This window comes from Diabrotica virgifera, chromosome 1 (assembly GCF_917563875.1).
Source record: "Diabrotica virgifera virgifera chromosome 1, PGI_DIABVI_V3a".
NCBI classification, from domain to species: domain Eukaryota; kingdom Metazoa; phylum Arthropoda; class Insecta; order Coleoptera; family Chrysomelidae; genus Diabrotica; species Diabrotica virgifera.
Genome location: NC_065443.1, coordinates 143,837,228 through 143,858,504, shown reverse-complemented (window position 1 = coordinate 143,858,504; position 21,277 = coordinate 143,837,228). Strand labels below are relative to the sequence as shown.

Below are 21,277 nucleotides of genomic sequence, written 5' to 3'. Positions count from 1 at the left end.
TTTCAACTGCCCTATGGGTTCCTTAGTTTACTTGTATCGTTTTTGACATAATATGTCAATTACAACATATTATGTTGTTCTTCGCTTTATTATTTTCGTTTTGAGCCTAATTTTGGTCACTACTGGTTGTGATCTTTGTCTAATCTTTGTCTAATCAATGCATAATCTATTTGGTTTCTTACAATCTTCCCTTCTTGATCTGCTGGTAACTTCCAGGTATATAGTCTTCTTTTTGACGTAATAGTAATTATAATAATTTGTAATATACACAAGCAATAGAACGCTGTTCTAGAGGATGTAAATATTTACAAACTTCAGCAGTACAATGGGCAGTCATCGTAGTAGATGGCGCCATTGAACGATTACTACTTGAATAGGAAACTTTCAGGAGAAGTTATATTAGGAAGTCGTTTTCGAATGAAACAAAAAGATTTTAAAATATTATAAGTATTTTAATATAATATACCTTATATATTCTCAATAAAAAATTATTTTGTATAAAATGTTAGGAAATTGCATCACAAGTAAAATTTATTTACTAAGAATTTCTTGAATTTCTACAAAAGTTTTCCCCTTCGTTTCTGGTAGATATTTAAATAATAAAAATAATGCTACAAATGATATTAATCCATATAGAACCAGCATTAGATATTCTCCAGCAAGGACCTTCAATTGCGGATAAGTAAAAGAATTACCAGTAGACACTAAACAAAAAACAATAGTAATAATAGCCACTCCCATGGCTCTCTGTTCATTACGAAATAATTCTCCTATTAAAACCATGGGAATTGGTGCCAAAGCAATACCATATGATATGACGAACAAAACGAGACACGCAATGGGTAGCAAACGTATATCTTCAATAGGTGCGATGTTGTTGTCTTTTATATAAAAATAAACACCTAAGCACATCATTGAAATGGCACATCCTAGTGTGGAAATCAAGATTAGCGGTTTTCTTCCAAACCAGTTTACCATAAATGTAGCTAGTATACACACACCGAGTTGTAGTGATCCGTATATAATACTGACGGTGTTTCCAGATAACAGCGTACCGGCATCGTTAAAAATTGTGACTAAATATGCAGTAATAATTGGACTTCCAGATAATTGTTGTGCAGCAAATAGCAACATTCCAATTAGTAAAGCTTTCCTTGAAACACGCCGTTTAAATAAGCTAAATATTGTCGCTTTTTGCTTGTCATTACCGGTAAAGCTGAAATCCTCTATTGACTGATATTCCTTTTCAATATCACTGTAGTATTGATATCTTCTTAATCTGCTTAAAGCGTCTAATGCTTCTACTTTTCGTCTTTTCGAGGTTAAATAGGTTGGAGATTCTATAATAAAATAGGATAACAATACATGTAAAACACAGGGCAACGCGCATATTAAAATAATCAGTGTGATATTATCATGGATAATTGCACCGAAAATATAGCCATAAAGGATTCCTGCTGGCATCGACAAACCTACTATGCAACCAATCCAAGCTCTGTTGTCTTCGTTAGAAATTTCGCTGTTGTATATTGAGACATTTATTATAATACCAGCTGAAATGAAGCCGTTTAAGAAATAAGCTAACATGTAAATATATACGTGCCTTCCAAAGGCTACGACTGTAAAAGACCCAACAAATGATATACCGAGGCCTACCATACTCCATTTTCTACCAATTTTTTCTGATATTTTTGCCATTAATAGAAAACTTATCAGTGCAGCTATACCTGACAACGCCATTATTGTAGACTCTTCAATGGGTTTCATTGGTTCTCCAAATGGGTTTATGTCTGTGTTGTTGTTTTTTAGTATGGGAAAAACCACCGATGGAAAAACATTTAAGCTTCCCACGCTTAAAAGCAGCAAATCCGCTAAAAAATAATGAATAACATACATAAGAATTAAAAAAAAATAATTTTTAAATAGATAAAATAAAATATACTGATGACCAAAAAATATTGCAAAACTTTGTATCCGATTGTTTATTTGGATCAAAAGTATTTCTTTGAAGGTCTTATCTAAAAATATATAATATGCCATACAGTTTTTATCTCGCTATATTTTCTTTTTTAAATGAGTTTTTTGCCTTTTTTTTTCGCAAAAACAAAAAGATTATAAAGTTTGTTTATGTGTATTTAACTTTAGTTTATTTGTAATTTTTAGTCATTTTGTTTGGGTGGCTCTGATGGACGCATGAGTTATATTTTCGAGGTGAGAGACGAAATATAGACTTGGCGTTGACCGTGATACAGCAAGACAACCCAGAATTATGGTATGGGATGCTATATGTTTCTCTGACATCTCGACGATATATTGGTGAAGTACCGCAACCGGCTTTACATCCCTACCTACAAATACAAGGATAACGCAAGACCTCATATTGCCCACGAAACCATCGAGTTGACCCAAGAATCTCGTATAGAGTCTTTGAAGTGGCCATCAAAATTAGCTGATTTGTCACCCATCGAACATGTGTGGGATATGGTAGTTCGAAACCTAAATCGATTGGCACATCCTCCAGCAAACTTAGAAGTATTGTGGCATACCATAAGAACAATCTGGCTAGTATTCAGCAATATGATATACATATACCACTTAAGTCGATCAAAACCTCATAGAGTACCTAACTTAGTGTATATAAAATAAAGGAGAAATTGTTCATCATTAATTTTTTGACGAACATGACGTTGCAAATTTAAGTATAATGTATCAAATAATAAGAATATTATTCGCAAAATTAATTTCCGACAGAGGGCGCTCAAAATATCAAAGATGGACGATAACTATAGGAAAACAATCAATTTGTCATTTGATTTCGAAGCCGTTAAACGTTGAATATAAATCATTTACACGCATTTTTTGCCAAAGTAACCACTAAGTTTTACCACTAAGCAAGCGCGGCTCCTCCTTAGGGTCAATTGGTCAATGACCCCCCTAAAATAATCTCATAAAAATACCAATTTTATTAAAAATATCTTTTATCTAAAACTTCACTCTGAAATATAAAATTCTCTCTCAGCAGTCTGCATTGGCAAAACAAATATAATAGATATAATAACGTCGCGCCTCGCGCTATACACAAGCCCGTGGCTGGGCCGTATTTTAAATTGTCTATATACAGTTCTTATGGCTTATGGACAAATGCATGTAAAATAGAAAAGAGACGGCAGATAGCAATTTCGTGGGCGAGAGTGGGAGTGACCTTTCCGTCGTATACCTCTAGTAGAGTCGACGGCCTCACGTTTAGTTAGTTACCGTCTGCTGACCGCACTTCACGGCAGGTCTATATCGATCGCGGCGTATTTGCGTAATTTATTTTGTTTTGTTGGATTTTTTTGTGATTGTAACAAAAACAAGATGAGTGTTGTTGACGAAATAATTGCCTTAAAATCTGCTGGAACACTAAATTATGAACGGCGGCTTGAGAAAAAAGAAAGTGGTCGACCAAAACCAAACATGAATTTAAAACAAACAACAAAGGATAGGGGTAAGGACATTCAAAGATATTTTAAAGAATCAATGTACAATTTGTGTGATTGGATTTGTGGCTGCAGTGTGAGAAATGCATTTTTTTGCTATCCGTGTTTACTGTTTTCGAATGACGCTGTATGGGCGAAAAATGGAGTAACTGACATTAAGCATTTAAAAGTGAAAATTACAAAACATGCCTCTTCAACTACTCATATAAATTCATCAATGAGTTACGCAAGTTTAGGACGTGTTAACATAAGACAGCAACTTGATAGTGTATATCGTAAATCTGTGCATGACTTTAATGAATTGGTATCTAAAAATAGGTATATTTTAAACAAACTAATCGACTGTGTAAAATTTTGTGGAGTTTTCGAAATTGCATTGCGCGGTCATGACGAAAGTGACAGCTCCAATAATCGTGGAATTTTTCTGGGCCTTATCGATTTTGTTTCTGAACTGGATTTAATGTTTAAAGAACACATTGAAAAAAGTACAGTATTTAAAGGAACATCGAAAACAATTCAGAACGATATTTTAGAATCAATGTTAGCCATTGTGCATACTCATATCATGAAGGAGATTGGCCAGACAAATTTTGTGGCCATTCAAGTAGATGAGACCACAGACAGCTCCAATAAAACGCAGATGATTATCATATTGCGATATGTATTAACTGGTATTGTACATGAAAGATTTTGGAAATTTGTTAACCCCCTAGGTACTACAGCACAACATTTAACTAATGTAATATTGGAAGAACTTCAATTATTAAAAATTAATGAAGCACCTGAAAAATTGATTGCCCAAAGTTACGATGGTGCATCAGTCATGAGCGGTAAACTGGGAGGAGTACAAACAAAAATTAAAGAAATATACCCAAATGCACACTTCATTCACTGCTATGCCCATCAATTTAATCTTATCCTCCAAAAAGCGGCGAGTCAACACAAACCGATAAAAATATTTTTTGCAAATTTACACGGATTTTCGTCCTTTTTCGGCCGATCTCCAAAACGTACGATGGTTCTGGATAGAGTGGTTAAAGTAAGGCTACCTAAAGCTGCGCCTACTCGATGGGCTTTCAATACAAAATGTGTTGAAATTGTATACACTTATAAAGATGATTTAAAATCTTGCTTAGAGGAAATTATTGATGAGGAGCAAGATGGTAACAATATAAATCAAGCAACTGGTTTAAAAAGACATTTGGAAGATGAGCATTTTTTATTTTGGTTAAATTTTTTCCATAAAATAATGCCCCATGTTGATATATTGTTTAAACAATTGCAAATGCGAGACATTGATGTTATATCTGTCAAAAATTGTATCCTGTCTTTTAACAACAATATCCAAATAATTAGAAATACTATTTTGGAATCAGAAGTACCAAGCACATCAACAGCAAAAAAAAGAAAAACTACTGCAGAGGATCCAAAGCGACGAACTGCACTTGAAATTTGTGATATTATTATATCTGAAATAAATCACAGGTTTAGTTTCAATGATCATCTCATGATTTCACAGTTATTCTACATAGAGAAATTTGAAGCATACACTACCAACTTTCCGCAAAATATTTTAAAAATGGTGACGGCTAATTATCCCACAGTGAATATTTCCAAACTAAAATCGGAACTTGAAGTCTTATATTGTCGTGAGGATTTTCGCAATAGTGCTGGTGCAGTAGCCATACTTCAGCTTTTTATTAACATGAATTTGTCTGAAACATTTTCTGAAGCAGTGAAGTTATTAAATATTTTGTGCACACTCCCTATGACAACCGTGGAAAGTGAGAGATGTTTTTCTACTTTAAAAAGAGTAAAAACATTCCTGCGTAATACGATGGGACAACCTAGACTTAGTGCCTTGTCTATGCTGAGCATCGAGAAAACGCTTGTCAAGAGCATTCCAAATTTCAATGAGAAGGTCATAGACTATTTTGCAGAACTAAAGGATAGAAGAATTGACTTAAAATATAAAAATATTTAAAGTAAGTTTCGTTTTAATAAATTTACAATTTATTATACTATAAATATTCCTATCTATATATCAGTCAATAACCTGTTCATACCATTTTTCCTATATTTTTTAAAAGATTTACTCTAAAAAAAGACAAATTTAATTTTCGGAAAACTAGGGTAAATAGTATTGAGTTTTATCTAAGTCTGTATTTTTTATCTAAAATATAAATGCTAAAAGATCTTTTAAATACTTTAAAAAATCAACAGTTTGAAGTTTTCAAACCAAAATGACCCCCCTGAAGATTGACCCACGAGCCGCCGCTGCCACTAAGACATCTTATGGGTTAAAGATGACTCAAAATTATGTTTCATCTGTATACATTTATTAAAATTTGATGCTATCTGCTGATTTGTTTTTACCATTTTTTCATTAACTAGAAACTATCAATAATTTATGTAAATATTTGCATCTGCGATAATCATAATTTAACCTAAGGAACTCTTACAATGCTTTCGTATTTATTGAGCTATCGATATGTTTGCTCAATTTCTTTATGAAGAAAAATTTGATTAAATTAAAGTAACCATTACCTTTTTATCCTGCTCGATATACACAGTTCACCAAAAAAATCTGGTTCCCGATAATAACACAGCGTTTTAAAAATTATTAATCTATCTTACAATTTCTGATTTTATTTTTTTATTTAGTTAATAGGTACACTACAATTTATTTTACACTAACAGTTAACAATTTTTAATTAAATAAAAACTGCAAAGTAAGTAGGTGAATTTATTTTATAATACTTTAGTGTAGGAAACAAAGGTTGAACCTTGCAAAATGGACACAAGTCCGGTTTTATTTTTTTTCTGGTATATCAAGGGGTGCTTATTATAAGACTAACTTTTTCTGAAAAAATTTCGCCCCGGAACCTCCCTTTTCACCCCTTTAAAGGGGGTAATTTGTGGTTTTTGCGGAACGTAGCCCTTCCTGTAACTTTTACAAAAAATTTCTTTTATAGAAATATGAAGAGGACTATATTTTCTACGATTTATTTCCAACACCATCTCTCTATCATCCACCGTTTAGCAGGGGTGGCGCCCTAAAATTGACAAGTTTTTAGAAAATATGTTTTTTAAAAAAATATATTTTTCCCTAACTGTAACGGAAATTAAGAAGAAATCTTGCGGAAATTATTCACCAATAATTGACTGATTTTTTGGTATAGGTTTTACTTAAGGCTAATTGCCCTTTTTTTAATTACAGGGTGTTACATTTTAAAAAACCTCTTTTTATACCATCTGAACCGTTTATGCTAGAGTAAAAAGACTTTCAGCGATTACCCATGTACTGGTGCTATTTACAAATTTGTATAATGCACCCCCATTTTTTCCCTGGAACCACCCCAAAAAAAAAGAATTAATAAATAAATTGATTTTCTTGGAATCCTTCACACACAATGCCCTTTATTAATATGCTTCATATATCATTTTGTGGACGTTATTATTACCCATGCATGGACACCAAAAGCAATTTCCTAGTGCAACCCCTGTAGCAAAAAAAATAAATAAAATGGGGGGTTGAAATTTTTTTTTTGTTTTTTGCTTTTTGATCCATATGGGCACATGCTTCATCAATAGTGCTTTTCAAAAATATATATGGTTATTGCAACATCTCTGCGAAAACTACCCCTATCCTTGAAAATATACTGCAGAAACTACCCCTATCCCTTGGCGAGCATGTTTTTACGATTTGCTCATTACCTATGTGTTCTTTTTAAACAAAACTTATACAGGGTTAAAGACCACTATTTACTCTAAAAATTATGTCATATTCATTTTTTCGTATAAGCAACCGTTACGGCACAGTGGCGCCGTAAACCTCATATATGCTTTGGCGGGCTCCAGTTTTTGTTTTTTTTTCGTCGTCTGTTCGTTTTATTGATAAAGTACTTATGCAAAATAAAACAACACAGTGTAACCTACAAATTATGACTTATGCACATTTTACATTCTTTGCTCCCCAAAGCCACAGTGGTGGCCCAAAATAAATTTTTGCATATTTTCGCCACCTACATGCATTTTATTGCATTAATGCTACCTTAACAGCACAATATTTACCCTTAGGTGGTCGCTACGCAGTGGCGGATCCAGGGAGGGGTGATGGGGGTGATCACCTCCCCCCGCCTCTCAAACCAAGTGATATTATATTCAAAGATTATAAAAATATTCATTTATTTTTATAGAAATTGAACCAATTGCCACCCCCCTCTTAACGATGCTGGATCCGCCACTGTCGCTAAAGCATAAAAAGTCATTCTTATAAAAATAATATTAATATAATATAAGTATTTCTATAAAAATAAATGAATATTTTTATAATCTTCAAATATAATATCACTTGGTTTGAGAGCGGTGGGGGTGATCGCCCCCATCACCCCTCCCTGGATCCGCCACTGCTTAGCGACCACTTAGGGGTGAATATTGTACTATTAAGGTAGCATTAACGCAATAAAATGCGTGTAGGTGGCGAAAATATGAAAAAATTTATTTTGGGCCACCACTGTAGCTTTGGGGAGCAAAGAATGTAAAATGTGCATAGGTCATGATTTGTAGGTTACACTGTGTTGTTTTATTTTACATAAGTACTTTATCAATAAAACAAACAGATGACGAAAAAATAAACAAAAACTGGAGCCCGTCAAAGCATATATGAGGTTTACGGCGCCACTGTGCCGTAACGGTTGCTTAAACGAAAAAAATGAATAGGACCTAATGTTTAAAGTAAATAGTGGTCTTTAATCTTGTATGAGTTTTGTTTAAAAAAAATGAATAGGTAATGAGAAAATCGTAAAAACATGCTGGATAAGGTATAGGGGTAGTTTCTGCAGTATATTTTCAAGGATAGGGGTGGTTTGCGCAGGGATGTTGCAATAACCATATATATTTTTGAAAAGCACTATTGATGAAGCATATGCCCATATGGATCAAAAAGCAAAAAACAAAAAAAAATTTTCAACCCCCCATTTTATTTATTGTTTTTGGCTACAGGCGTTGCACTAGGAAATCGCTTTTAGTGTCCATGCATGGGTAATAATAACTTGCACAAAATGATATATGAAGCATATTAATGAAGGGCATTGTGTGTGAAGGATTCCACGAAAATCACTTTATTTATTAATTCTTCTTTTTGTTTGGGTGGTTCCGGGGAAAAATGGGGGTGCATTATACAAATTTGTAAATAACACCAGTACATGGGTAATCGCTGAAAGTCTGTTTACTCTAGCATAAACGGTTCAGATGGTATAAAAAGGGGTTTTTTAAAATGTAACACCCTGTAATTAAAAAAAGGGCAATTACCCTTAAGTGAAACCTATACCAAAAAATCAATCATCTATTTGTGAATACTCTCCGCAGCATTTCTTTTTAATTTCCGTTACAGTTAGGGAAAAATATATATTTTTTAAAAACATCTTTTTTAAAAACTTGTCAACTTTGGGGCGCCACCCTTGCTAAACGTCGGATGATAGAGAGATGCTGTCGGAAATAAATCGTAGAAAATATAGTCCTCTTCATATTTCTATAAAAGAAATTTTTTGTAAAAGGTACAGGAAGGGCTACGTTCTGCAAAAACCATAAATTACCCCCTTTAAAGGGGTGAAAAGGGGGGTTCCGGGGCGAAATTTTTTCAGAAAAAGTTAGTCTTATAATAAGCACCCCTTGATATGCCAGAAAAAAAATAAAACCGGACTTGTGTTCATTTTGCAAGGTTCAACCTCTGTTTCCTACACTACTTGTGTTTTGGAAATTATAAGGTGGTGGATATATTTTGCATATCAATGTACATTCTGTACACGTACACAGAATATATGTATTACTACATTTTTCTTTATTTATTTAATTTTGTAGTCGCTTAAACATTAAAAAACACTACGTTTAATACAAACGTTAAATTCGTTAGTTTACGTCATTACGTAGAGTATAATAGGAATGAATACTGAGGAACATTGCAATAGTTTTTTTAAGTCGAAATCATTGTTAATTACAACATGAACTGACCGCAAATATGTACACAAATAAATGAAAATTTTAATGTTTTCTTTGAGTTGATGCTTTTGAAATTGGCCACCAGGTGTCGCCCACTTTGCGGTTCCTTGCCAATAATGTGTAATCTATAAATAAATATTTTAAAAAAATCCTTCTATTCTATTAGGTGTTGTTGGGTTTTTTTAAAGAATTTCAAAAGAAAGAATGTTCGCTGGTGTTGAATCTAGTTGGAAGCTAGGAATAACTAAGGCACTTTTCACAAATACACTTTATTACACTAATACAAACTTTTGGTATTAAAGTAATAATTTATGTGGAATCGGACACAAGCCTTACTTCCCGTTTTTTTTTCTTCTTTTTTTATATTTTGCAAAACCTTAGTAACGAACTCTCCCTTTTTTGAATAATGCACCTTTGTATAAACTTTGAATTATAGAACATAAAACATAGAAAAACTTTGTGACTTATACACAAGGCGCAAACCACTAAACAAAATATTTTAATTAAGTATAGTTTTGGTCATAACAGGTGTATTTTTTGGTCATCAGTATATATGTTATATCTAAAATTAAACACCTGTTTAATTCGTTAGAGATTTAATACCGATAAATTAATGTTAAACTCACTATCGATCAAGTCTGTTAGAGCACTGATAACCAGGACAAATAAGGGTATATGCTATTTACAACAAATCGCTGGTTTCTAACACGTTAACCGCCAGGGTTAAATTCGTAATCTGCGACCTACCTAGATCATTACAAATTTCGGTTCCAACATGCCAGATAACCACTATTTCATCCAACTTAACTATTTTATATACCCCTTGTAGCCCTATTAAAAAAAAACTTACAGGGTTGTTACTGCCAATATTTATTTACCTCAAAAAAGAAAAATATACAGTGATGAGCGCGCTAATAACCGGAAAAATAGCTCAAAAGATGGAAAACATAATACATTGCGAAACAAGAAGATATGAAACTAGTGGATAAAGAAATGATTGTTATAAACGTATAAATTAACATTAAATTACATAGTTTTTCACCTTATGACGTATCAGAGGAGTATGACAACTGTCACTGTGACAGTATAATTTTATAAAATACTCTTGCCACAGACGTGCAAACTGAGTGATGAAAGGTGGGAAACTATATGTAATGTAATGTTAATTGTACTGTAATTGTACTGTAATGTATTATGTTTTCCATCTTTTGAACTATTTTGCCGGTTATTAGCGCGCTCATCACTGCATAAAAAATTCACTGAGAACCCATACGTAGCAATTTTGAACTGACCTGATTTGTCTAAATATGGGCATGGTTTTGATTCTGATACCTGACTGGCTAAAAAAAAAATGCCGGTAGCAAAGAGAAATCAACCCACAAATAGCGTAAGGTCCCCCGTTCCTCGTTTCCTCGACAACAAGTGGTACTCTCGACACGGCATCCAGTTTAGAACCATGCGAAAAAAGTTTAAATGCTGTATTTTGCACAGGAAGAGTTTCATTTAAGATGGATTTTAAGTTGATCTGATGTGTATATGTTTTAATTGTTGCTGTGGAGGTGATTAACAAACTAGCTCTGCTAAAAGAGGTTTTGATGGTGTCTATTTGCCCCGAAGCATGTTACAATTTGTGATGTAACTGAGAAATAGGCTGCCCTGATTGGTTCAAGCCTAGATGTTTGGTTCAAGACTCAGCGGAGAATTCCCCCAGTTCGTTGTCCGGTAAAATTTGAAGCAGTAGCCATTTTTCCAACCCAGGTTTCTGCAGACGCAGGGACTGAACACAAACAAGTACTATCAAAAATAAGAAGGAAAATAACACCAAAACATTTTCTGCAGAAAATCACTGAGAAAAATTCAATGTAGAATCACTGTGGAACGACTCTACAAGAGAAATGTACCAAAGAAGACCAGCACAGAAGATACAGCTGAACCAAATAGACGACATTGAAGATATAAACGCGATCTGGGAGAAAATTAAAAACAACATTGAAGAGGCAGCACCAGAAGCTCTAGGAAAGCGCAAAGTCATACTGAACAAAATAAACAACAACAATACACCATGGTTCAGAAAAGAAATGAAAGAGAAATGTAAACAGAAACGAGAGGCCTACACGAAGTATAAAACATGAAATACTCCAAAATCCAGAGACACCTATAGAAGAATACGAAATGAAACAAAGAAGTTGGTAAAAGGAACAAAAAATAAACACTGGGAACAGTTTACAAAATGGAGGGAAAGCAACTTCTACGGTACACAAAAACAAATATGGAGATTCATTAAAAAACAACGGAACGAAATGGCAGAATTGAAGGAATACAATAACATACCAGCAAACGAATGGGAAAGGTGCTTGACGGAATTGTTTAAAGGAAAGGAAAATAATAATCGACACAATAACGTACCTGAATTAAGACACGAAATAGAAATAAGTTTTCAGGAAGTAGAGATAGCCATAAATTCACTCAAAAATAGAAAGTCACCAGGACCAGACGGAATAACCAACGAGCTTCTAAAACACGGAGGAGAAAGTATAACCCTAGAGATGACAAAACTTGTACAAAAACTAATATTGCACTGCAAGATACCAGACGCATGGAGAAACAGCATAATAATACCAATGTTCAAGAAAGGAGACAAAGAAGACTCCAACTATTATAGAAGTATAAATCTACTGAACACCGCACTTAAGCTAACCATAAAAGTCCTAACCAACAAAATCAGTAAACTAACAACTTTATATCAGATGAACAATATGGATTCAGATCTGGAAGATCCTGCCTAGACGCCGTATTTAGTATTTTTATTAAGACAAATCATAAAACAGAAAAGGCCATCGAGCACAATAAACCAGCATATCTATGTTTTATAGACCTGATAAAGGCTTTCGATCGCATCCAAGTCGAAGACGTCTTACACCTACTATATAGAAGAAACATACCAATCAACATTATACAAACCATCGAAAACATCTGCTACCATAATCGAATACAGGCAAAGATAAATGTAAAACTAACACAGTTTATACCAGTACAAAGCGGAGTCAAACAAGGTGACTCGTTAAGCCCACTGCTCTTTAATATAATAATGGACGAAATCATAGAAGCAGTATGTAAAGGTCATGGTTACAGAATGGGGAACAAAGAAATCCAAATATTATGTTATGCTGAGGACGCCGTATTAATCGCCGAGACAGAAGACGATCTCCAAAGATTAACACACATCTTCAATACAACAGCCAAGAAATACAATATGATAATAACAGCAGAAAAAAACATATGTGTGACAACATCTAAATACCCACTACGATGTAAAATCCAAATTGATGGGAAAATAATAAAGCAGGAATCAAGGTTTAGATATGTGGGAATAGATATAACTAGTTACGGAGATGTCGAAGAAGAAGTTCGTCAACAAAGCTTAAAAGCAAGTAAAGCGGCGGGATCTCTTAATGACACAATCTGGAAGAACAAACACCTAAGACAAGACACAAAAGCAAGAATCCATAAAGCAGCAATTAGCCCTATAGTGATATACACGGCGGAGACAAGACCTGACACATCTAAAACGAGACGATTACTAGAAACAACAGAAATGAAAATACTTCGGCGAATATCAGGGAAAATACTGTTGGATAGGGAGAGAAGCGAAAACATAATACTCTGGGCTAATTAGCAAAATACAAGGAAAAGTTATTTACCAGCACGAATCTTATTATTATATGTATTAATAATATAGGTATGCAAAGTCCGCAGATAGTGTGCTACTTTTTTTTTAAACAAAATGGCGCCCGAAAATCGTGTTTTTTTTTCAATTTTTCTCTATAACTCCAAAGATTTTAACTTTACACCAAAAACACCTAAATAAAAATTCACCGCAATTAAATTCTGCATAGAGACTTGTTTTTCCCGATTTACTTCGACGAAAACTTTCCCCGGAAAAAGCGGGTTTTCCAACAAAATCTTTAATTTTCAACTAAAATTTTAGATAAGTAATTGTTAATCAATAATTAAATAACTTGGTAATGTAAAAGCCCTTTTCGTATAGATTATAATTCCAGAAGCCGATGGAAATTGAACGAAACGTTTAGCAACAATTGAATTGTTAATTAAAAAATTACGGTCGCTATAATAACGACAATAATTATGATGCATAAGAATAACTATGATTTTTTAATAAAAAGACACTGTACCTATCTAATGTACTTTACAGAATTGAAATTGGACTATTTAAGCGACCTCAGGAATATTTTAAAATTATAAACAATTTTTTGGCTTATAAACAAATAGAATATCTCGGGAAATATTAAACTAAATTAAATTGTGAAAACGGTATTCGAAAAACAGCGGCAGGACACTTCTTCTAAAAGAAAAAACGTTTAATTATGACGAGTGGTTCCTGAGATACAACCGGTCAAAGTTGACCGGAATTTACGGCAAATATACAAACAATATGATCATAATTTTCAAACCATCACCTTTTTATTTTTGTCCTCTTTCTCTACACCAATTTTCATATCTTTAAAATACTCATAACATATATTTTTATAATAAAAACTATCGATAATACGTGTGAAAATTGCCAAAAATAGCAAAATTCCAATCAAAAATTAAGTTGGAGAAAATGTAACCCTCAAAGTTCAAAATCGGTATACGTTAAAAAAATGCATTTTCTCGGCTTCCCATGGAGCAATTTCCTTCATTCTTTTTTTTTGTTTCCTAATAACTCAAGTAGAGCTATCGAACTAACGCATTATTAAATGTCAAACTTGCTTTTGCTTTGTTATAATAGATTAATTTATTTATAAGAACAGAAAACTACATATTTTTTTCCAGTTGTAGGCTTTTTTTAGATAAACTTACTACAAGTGTACCTTTTAAAGTTAAAAACATAAATATTCTCATTTGAAAGCTGTATAATTATTTAAACAATTTTTATTTGAACAAATTAAAATTTTGTGTTATAATAAATAAATTTATTTATTATAACAAAACAAAAGCAAGTTTGACATTTAATAATACGTTAGTTCGATGGCTCTACTCGAGTTACTTGGGAACAAAAAAAGAATGAAGGAAATTTCTCCATGGGAAGCCGAGAAAATGCATTTTTTTAACCTATACCAATTTTGAACTTTGAGGGTTACATTTTTTCCAACTTAATTTTTGATTGGAATTTTGCTATTTTTGGCAATTTTCACACGTATTATCGATAGTTTTTATTATAAAAATATATGTTATGAGTATTTTAAAGATATGAAAATTGGTGTGGAGAAAGAGGACAAAAATAAAAAGGTAATGGTTTGAAAATTATGATGCTATTGTTTATATATTTGCCGTAAATTCCGGTCAACTTTGACCGGTTATATCTTAGGAACCACTCGTCAAAATTAAACGTTTTTTCTTTTAAAAGAAGTGTCCTGCCGCTGTTTTTCGAATGCCGTTTTTACAATTTAATGTAGTTTAATATTTTCCGAGATATTCTATTTGTTTATAAGCCAAAAAATTATTTATAACTTTAAAATACTCCTGAGGCCGCTTAAATAGTGCAATTTCAATTCTGTAAAGTACATTAGATACGTATAGTGTTTTTTTATAAAAAAATCATAGTTATATTTATATATCATAATTATTGTCGTTATTATAGCGACCGTAAATTTTTAATTAACAATTCAATTGTTGCTAAATGGTCCATTCAATTTCCATTGGCTTCTGGAATTGCAATCTATACGAAAAGGGCTTTTACATTACCAAGTTATTTAATTATTGATTAACAATTACTTATCTAAAAGTTTAGTTGAAAATTAAAGATTTTGTTGGAAAAACCCGCTTTTTCCGGGGAAAGTTTTCGTCGAAGTAAATAAAAAAAAACACGTCTCTGTGCAGAATTTAACTGCGGTGAATTTTTATTTGAGTGTTTTTGGTGTAAAGTTAAAATCTTTGGAGTTATAGAGCAAAAATTGAAAAAAACACGATTTTCGTGCGCCATTTTGTTTATAAAAAAAGTAGCACACTATCTGCGGACTTTGTATACCTATATTATTAATATATAAAATCATAAGATTCGATTCCAGCAATAAAATTTATGGTAAATAACTTTTCCCAAAAATAGCCTATTCTCCGATAATCAGCCCAGACAACAAGAAGAGTATGCAATGTACAAGACATAAATGTCTGGGTGAAAAAACGGAAACAGGAGTTGAACGAATACATTACTAGAATGGCAGAGGATACGATAGTACGAATAGCACGAGATAAGTCACCAAACGGATGAAGAAGTATTGGCCGACCAAGAAAAAGATAGTGCGATAATTTAAACAATTTAGGAGGCTAATATCGAAGAAGAAACAGGCTTTAAAGCCTACATACAAGAAGGAAGAAGAAGAAGAAGAAGACTTTGATGATAATATAAATAAAGTATATGTGCTATAAAGTCAGTTACCTGTGAATGCTGAAACGTAAAACATCCATGAAGATTTCTGAATTTCTTTTGATACGGAAGTAGATTCCATATTGGGCATGACGTTATGTAGTCATTGGGTGATTGGTCATTTGCAGTCATTATTATATATACACCTTGTAAATTGTCGGTACGTGTATTGCCACTGCTAATGTATTTAATGTCCTAAAATGAATTAGTTATAGTTGACAGTAGGTTAAGGATCAATAGATTCGATAATAAACTCTAAATGTGTTTTTATATTACTGACCGCATTTAGATATCAATTAATATTTCTTTATCAAATATCGATAAAATATACCACTTGTGCAAACTAATAATTTATAGTAGGATCGTTGAATTATATCCGCACATTATGTTTTTTAATAAATAATGTTTTTTAAATAAATAAGCCCAATCTATTACTAATCCTGAAAATTATAAATTATAAATAATTCTGAGAAATAATTCTAATGAACAATTTTAACAAAAAAAATCTAAACAATCCTAATAAACAAATTATAATTTTTAAATTTTATCTTTTATTTTAAATTGTAATTTTTTTTGAGGAAATATAATTTTTATAAAAATGCTTCCATTTCTCATTCTCAGATGAGAAATGCCAGCACTATTTATCTAAAAATAGTTAAAAATAATTATAATACACACATGTCCAAAAGTTTAGAATACGTACAAATAATATATCTACGCCTATGGTGGTTTCAAAACTGTTGTTGATATTCATTTTAGAGCGTTTTTACATGACAATTATAAAAACTTTGAATCGTATTTGTATCATTTTGCCAATTTTGGTCAAATTCAACTGATTAGCGTATTTACACATTATTTCAGTCTGTGTTTAAATCTGAATTTAGCTGTTTAAAAATGCCTAGAAACGTGATATCTCACTTTGACAGATCTAGAGTAATTGCCTTGTTACAACAGGGCTTTAGCCAAAGTGATATCGCGAATATTGTTGATGTTACACAGAGTGTTGTATCTAAAATTTAAAAAAAAATCCAAGAGACCAATGACGTCAAGGATCGTCCCAGAAGTGGTAGAAGTCGATGTACAACAACAGCACAAGATTGGCAAATAACATTGATAGCTCGAATAAATCGTCTTGAATCCACAAGTGGTATATCGAGAGAAATTTGTAGGCTGCAAGGACTGAATATTTCACGGCAAACAATAACACACCGACTAAATGCGGTGAATTTGTATCGTAGAAGGCCCTTACATGTCCCTAAACTACCCTACCAACACAAAATAGTAAGGTTGCAATGGGCTACAGAAATGGTGCAACATGGTCCTAACTGGAATAACGTGATGTTCTCTGATGAGTAAAAAATTGGCTTGGTATCTGATTCGCGACAAACACTGGTTTGGTGGGCCCCAGGACGACAAGCCCGACTAGAAACATCCCAATTGCGTGTCTCGTTTGAAGGTGACAGTATTATGGTTTGGGGTGGTATTATGAGTGGTACACGGACGCCACTGCTGGTTCTGGAAAAAAGTGTCACTGGTGCTGTGTACATCGAGGAAGTTTTAAATCCTGTCGTACGTCTATTCCGAGGGGCAGTAGGTGATGAATTTGTGTTTATGCATGACAACGCACCTCCTCATCGAACAGCAGCAGTACAAAATTTTCTGGAAGAAGAAGGAATATCCACATTACAGTGGCCCTCGAATTCCCCCGATATGAACGTTATTGAACATGCTTGGGGCATTCTCAATACACACATCAGAAAGCGAAACAATCTTCCTATTACACTTCGCGAACTAAAAGATGCTGCTCGTGAAGAATGGGAGAAAATTCCGCAAGCCCAGCTCGACCAGTTAATCGGCATCATGCCAAATCGCCTACAGGCATGCATACAGGCCAATGGAGGAAATACTAATTATTAGTTTTATCAAAAATAATTTTTTTCTCTACTAATTTATTTTTAAATGTAAGTTGTACTTTCTAAGTTGTCCACTTCAAGAGAATAAATATTTTTTTTGCATATCGTTTATCTGGTTTTGAGATTTATTTAGTATTGTTAAGAATTGGAACAAAATGATGTTTAACTATTTAGAAAAGTTTGTATATAAAAATCAATAAAAAGATGAAATATTCCAATATTCCAAACTTTTGGACATATGTGTAAGTGTAGGTCTATTCGACTTGTATGATATTCCCAATGGTATTTAGGTGAACCTCACCTCAGACCCTTAGCCGAAAATATCCACTGAGTTTTATAATTTCAGGTTTTTAGTTATACAGTGTAACTCCGATAAGTCGGCCTCCGATAACCCGGAAGTCCGGCAAACCCGGACAGATTGTCATTAGACAAAACAAACATTTTTTCACGTTGACTAAGTTTTTTACCAAGAAATAAACAATACTATATACAACTGTACGTAATTTACATGTATTACTGTGCATATTTATTTCATGTTTTTGCAATTATAATGGAGTTTACTTGTAAGGATACCGTATTTTATCAATTTTTACCATATTCTCCGCCTAACCCGGATTTTCGATAACCCGGATCGGCCGCGGTCCTAATTAATCTGACTTATCGAGGTTCCACTGTTACCAGAGAACGGCAGTTCTCGCCAGTGGCGCACGACCCCCTACACGCGACACTAGACATAAAGGAAATTTTCGATTTTTTAAATCTGACTGAATTGAAAATTGGGCCAACCCTCATCTTAAAGTTCAGGAAAAGACTCACCCATCCATATATTAACCATCCATTTTGATCCAAGGCTGTGGATTTTACGGCCCTTCCTATTTAGGGCCTGTTTTTCGTTTTCGTCCCCAAAACTCCCAAAAATTTTTGAAAATTTAAGTCCGGCCTCTACGGTTTCTGTTAGTACCTGATCATTACCTTTCCAACGCATGTCTAATTTTGAAAATCGGTTATATCAATCAAAAGTTACCGAGCTCAGAATTATGACTCAATTTTTATTTAAAGAGGGGAAAATGTTTGTGGATATGTATGTATGTGTGTGGAAAAGTTACACCGAATTGAATTTTTTTTCTGTGTTTGAAGAGGGGGTGAGGGCCGATTCAGAACCGGTGTAGTTTGTGACTTTTGATCACCCATAAGCCAGCTATAGGACTTGGTAGGTACAAAACGACATATTTTTGGGGGTATATATCTTTGGTTAAAGAAGAGACAAGAGAACCGCAAATATACCAAATCAATAGCGTTGAGTTAAACTTTCAAATGGTTTGTAAGCCGTCAAGATCAGACATACATACGGCTCAGTATAGCCGAAAAACTGAAATAATAAACTTTGAAAATTTTGTTTTTCGACAATTACTCAAAATTTCAACCTACGAATTGCGCCAATAACTAAGCGTTTGTAGAAGGATTCTAGACGAATCTAACGGTGTATACCTTATATCCAAACAAATTCGAATTTTTAAGTTATAGGCTTCATAGGTATGATCAAATCTATTTTCTATGGGAAAAACGATTTTACAAGCTCAATAATTCCTGTAATAGGTTCAGTTACCGTACTTGACCTTATGTGCATCAGATATAACTTGTCGATACGTTTCAAACTCATGTTTAGTGATCAAAATTGGTTAAGCCGTTTAGAAGTTATTAAGCCACAAAAATATAATCCATTTAACGATTATTCCCGAAATGGTTTATGTAGTTTCAGTGATTACGACGATAAATTTGATCTGGCAACGGGCAATCCGAGTTTATTTACCGGCCATCCCAATATTTTTTTTTTCAATCTAACTCGAATTGAAAAAAAATCTAGTGTACATTCGATGGACACTAGATCATTTGGGAGATAATGCGACAAAGGCGACCATTTTTATAAAGCTTAATGTGTAATCGAAAAATATTGCATTCAACTTCATACATTTAATTTATAAATAACTTCGAAAAACTCCTGATACAAGAATAAAAAACCGCTAAGCGCCTTAAAAATGAGTGACGCATACAATATTCCAGCTACAAAAGATCTGATCTAAATATTACGTGGCGCGAAAATGTATTTTCATTTTGATGCAAAACAAAATTCTAGTTTTATTTTAAAAGATTTTTTCATAATATTTGCTAAATTTGAGGTAAAACGCGCCACAAAAGAGTTTCAAAATTCAAACTGTATCAAAGTTACTCTTTTGTGGCGCGTTTTACCTCAAATTGGCAAATATTCTGGAAAAATCTTTTAAAATAAAACTAGAATTTTGTTTTGCATCAAAATGAAAATACATTTTTGCGCCACGTAATATTCATATCAGATCTTTTGTAGCTGGAATATTGTATGCGCCACTAATTTTTACGCCGCTTAGCGGTTTTTTATTCTTGTACAAATATACAAAGTTAAATTGGTCTTTTGGTAAGAAAACATCAGCCTAAAAAATATTAAGAATAAAACAATGTGCTATTATTCATTGCTTAAGCTTTTCACTCAGCTCCGGATTTAAGGGTGGCGGGCAGGCTGGGCAGCTGCCTGGGGCCCCCACATTCCACAAAACTTCAAACGCTTAAAACACCCACAAAGCTCCAAATGTAAAAAAAAATCAGCACATTATTCATGTAGAATTATTTTTTTATGCAAACACAATCTTCTTCTTTCGGCATCATAATCCTGGATGGGTCTTTGCCTGTTTGGCTATGTCCTTCCATTCAGATCTCTCTTTTACCCTACTTCTCCATTGTCTTATGTTCATGGTTTTCAGGTCGTCTTCCACGTCATCCAACCCATCTCGTCCATCTCGTTATGTGCCTTTCTTTTTTTCGCCTTCCTATCGGCTTCCATTGTAATATTTCCTTTGTTGTTTTTGCATCGTCTTGTCTCTGCACATGTTCTAGCCATGACAGTATTCGAAATTTCACACAATAAATAGTTACAGCCCTTTAAAGTTGCAAACTGAAAATCGATTTTTTTTCCATATATCGAAAACTCTTTTTTACTGAAAATAGATATGTGCCATTCTTATAGTAGCAACATCTTAAAAAAAATTAAAGTGAAATTTTTGCACCCCATAAAAATTTTTGGGGCTTTTGTTACCTTAAGAAGCCACATCTCGATAAAAGGTGACTTAAAAAAAAGACTAAGAGGCAAAAAAGTTTTAAAAACACTGTGTTAATCTAAGAGGCATAAAAGTTTTAGAAACGTTGTGTTTAACTAATGGTACCACAGCACAATAATGAATTAATTGGAACGTACAAAAAAGTTTGGGGGGGTTTAAGGGAACAAAATCCCTATAAATTTTTATGGGGTAGACAAATTTCACTATAATTTTGTTTTAAGATGTTCCTGCCATAAGAATGCCCCATGTCCATTTTCAATAAAAAATGTCTAATTGTTTTCGATATATTGAAAAAAATTGGTTTTCATTTTG

At 33.2% G+C, this 21,277-nt stretch overlaps 1 protein-coding gene across 1 annotated transcript; it reads right to left on the bottom strand.

Annotated features, from left to right (window-relative positions):
* Nucleotides 1-441: 441 nt before the first annotated feature.
* LOC114329208 (facilitated trehalose transporter Tret1-like) lies at nt 442-16,118 on the bottom strand. The gene is made up of 2 exons (XM_028278241.2): nt 15,919-16,118; nt 442-1,871 (listed from the first exon to the last, which is right to left on the bottom strand). Exons 1-2 carry the CDS (start codon nt 15,995-15,997, stop codon nt 532-534), a joined length of 1,419 nt encoding a protein of 472 aa, XP_028134042.1. The 5' UTR covers nt 15,998-16,118; the 3' UTR covers nt 442-531.
* Nucleotides 16,119-21,277: the final 5,159 nt, after the last annotated feature.

Bases quoted from the DNA above. Each gene is read 5' to 3' on its own strand.
- LOC114329208 (XM_028278241.2), bottom strand. From the start codon at position 15,997: ATGCCCAATATGGAATCTACTTCCGTATCAAAAGAAATTCAGAAATCT. The intron at 1,872-15,918 runs GTAACTGACTTT...ATTATTTTTTAG, and splicing joins TTACGTTTCAGCATTCACAG to CGGATTTGCTGCTTTTAAGC.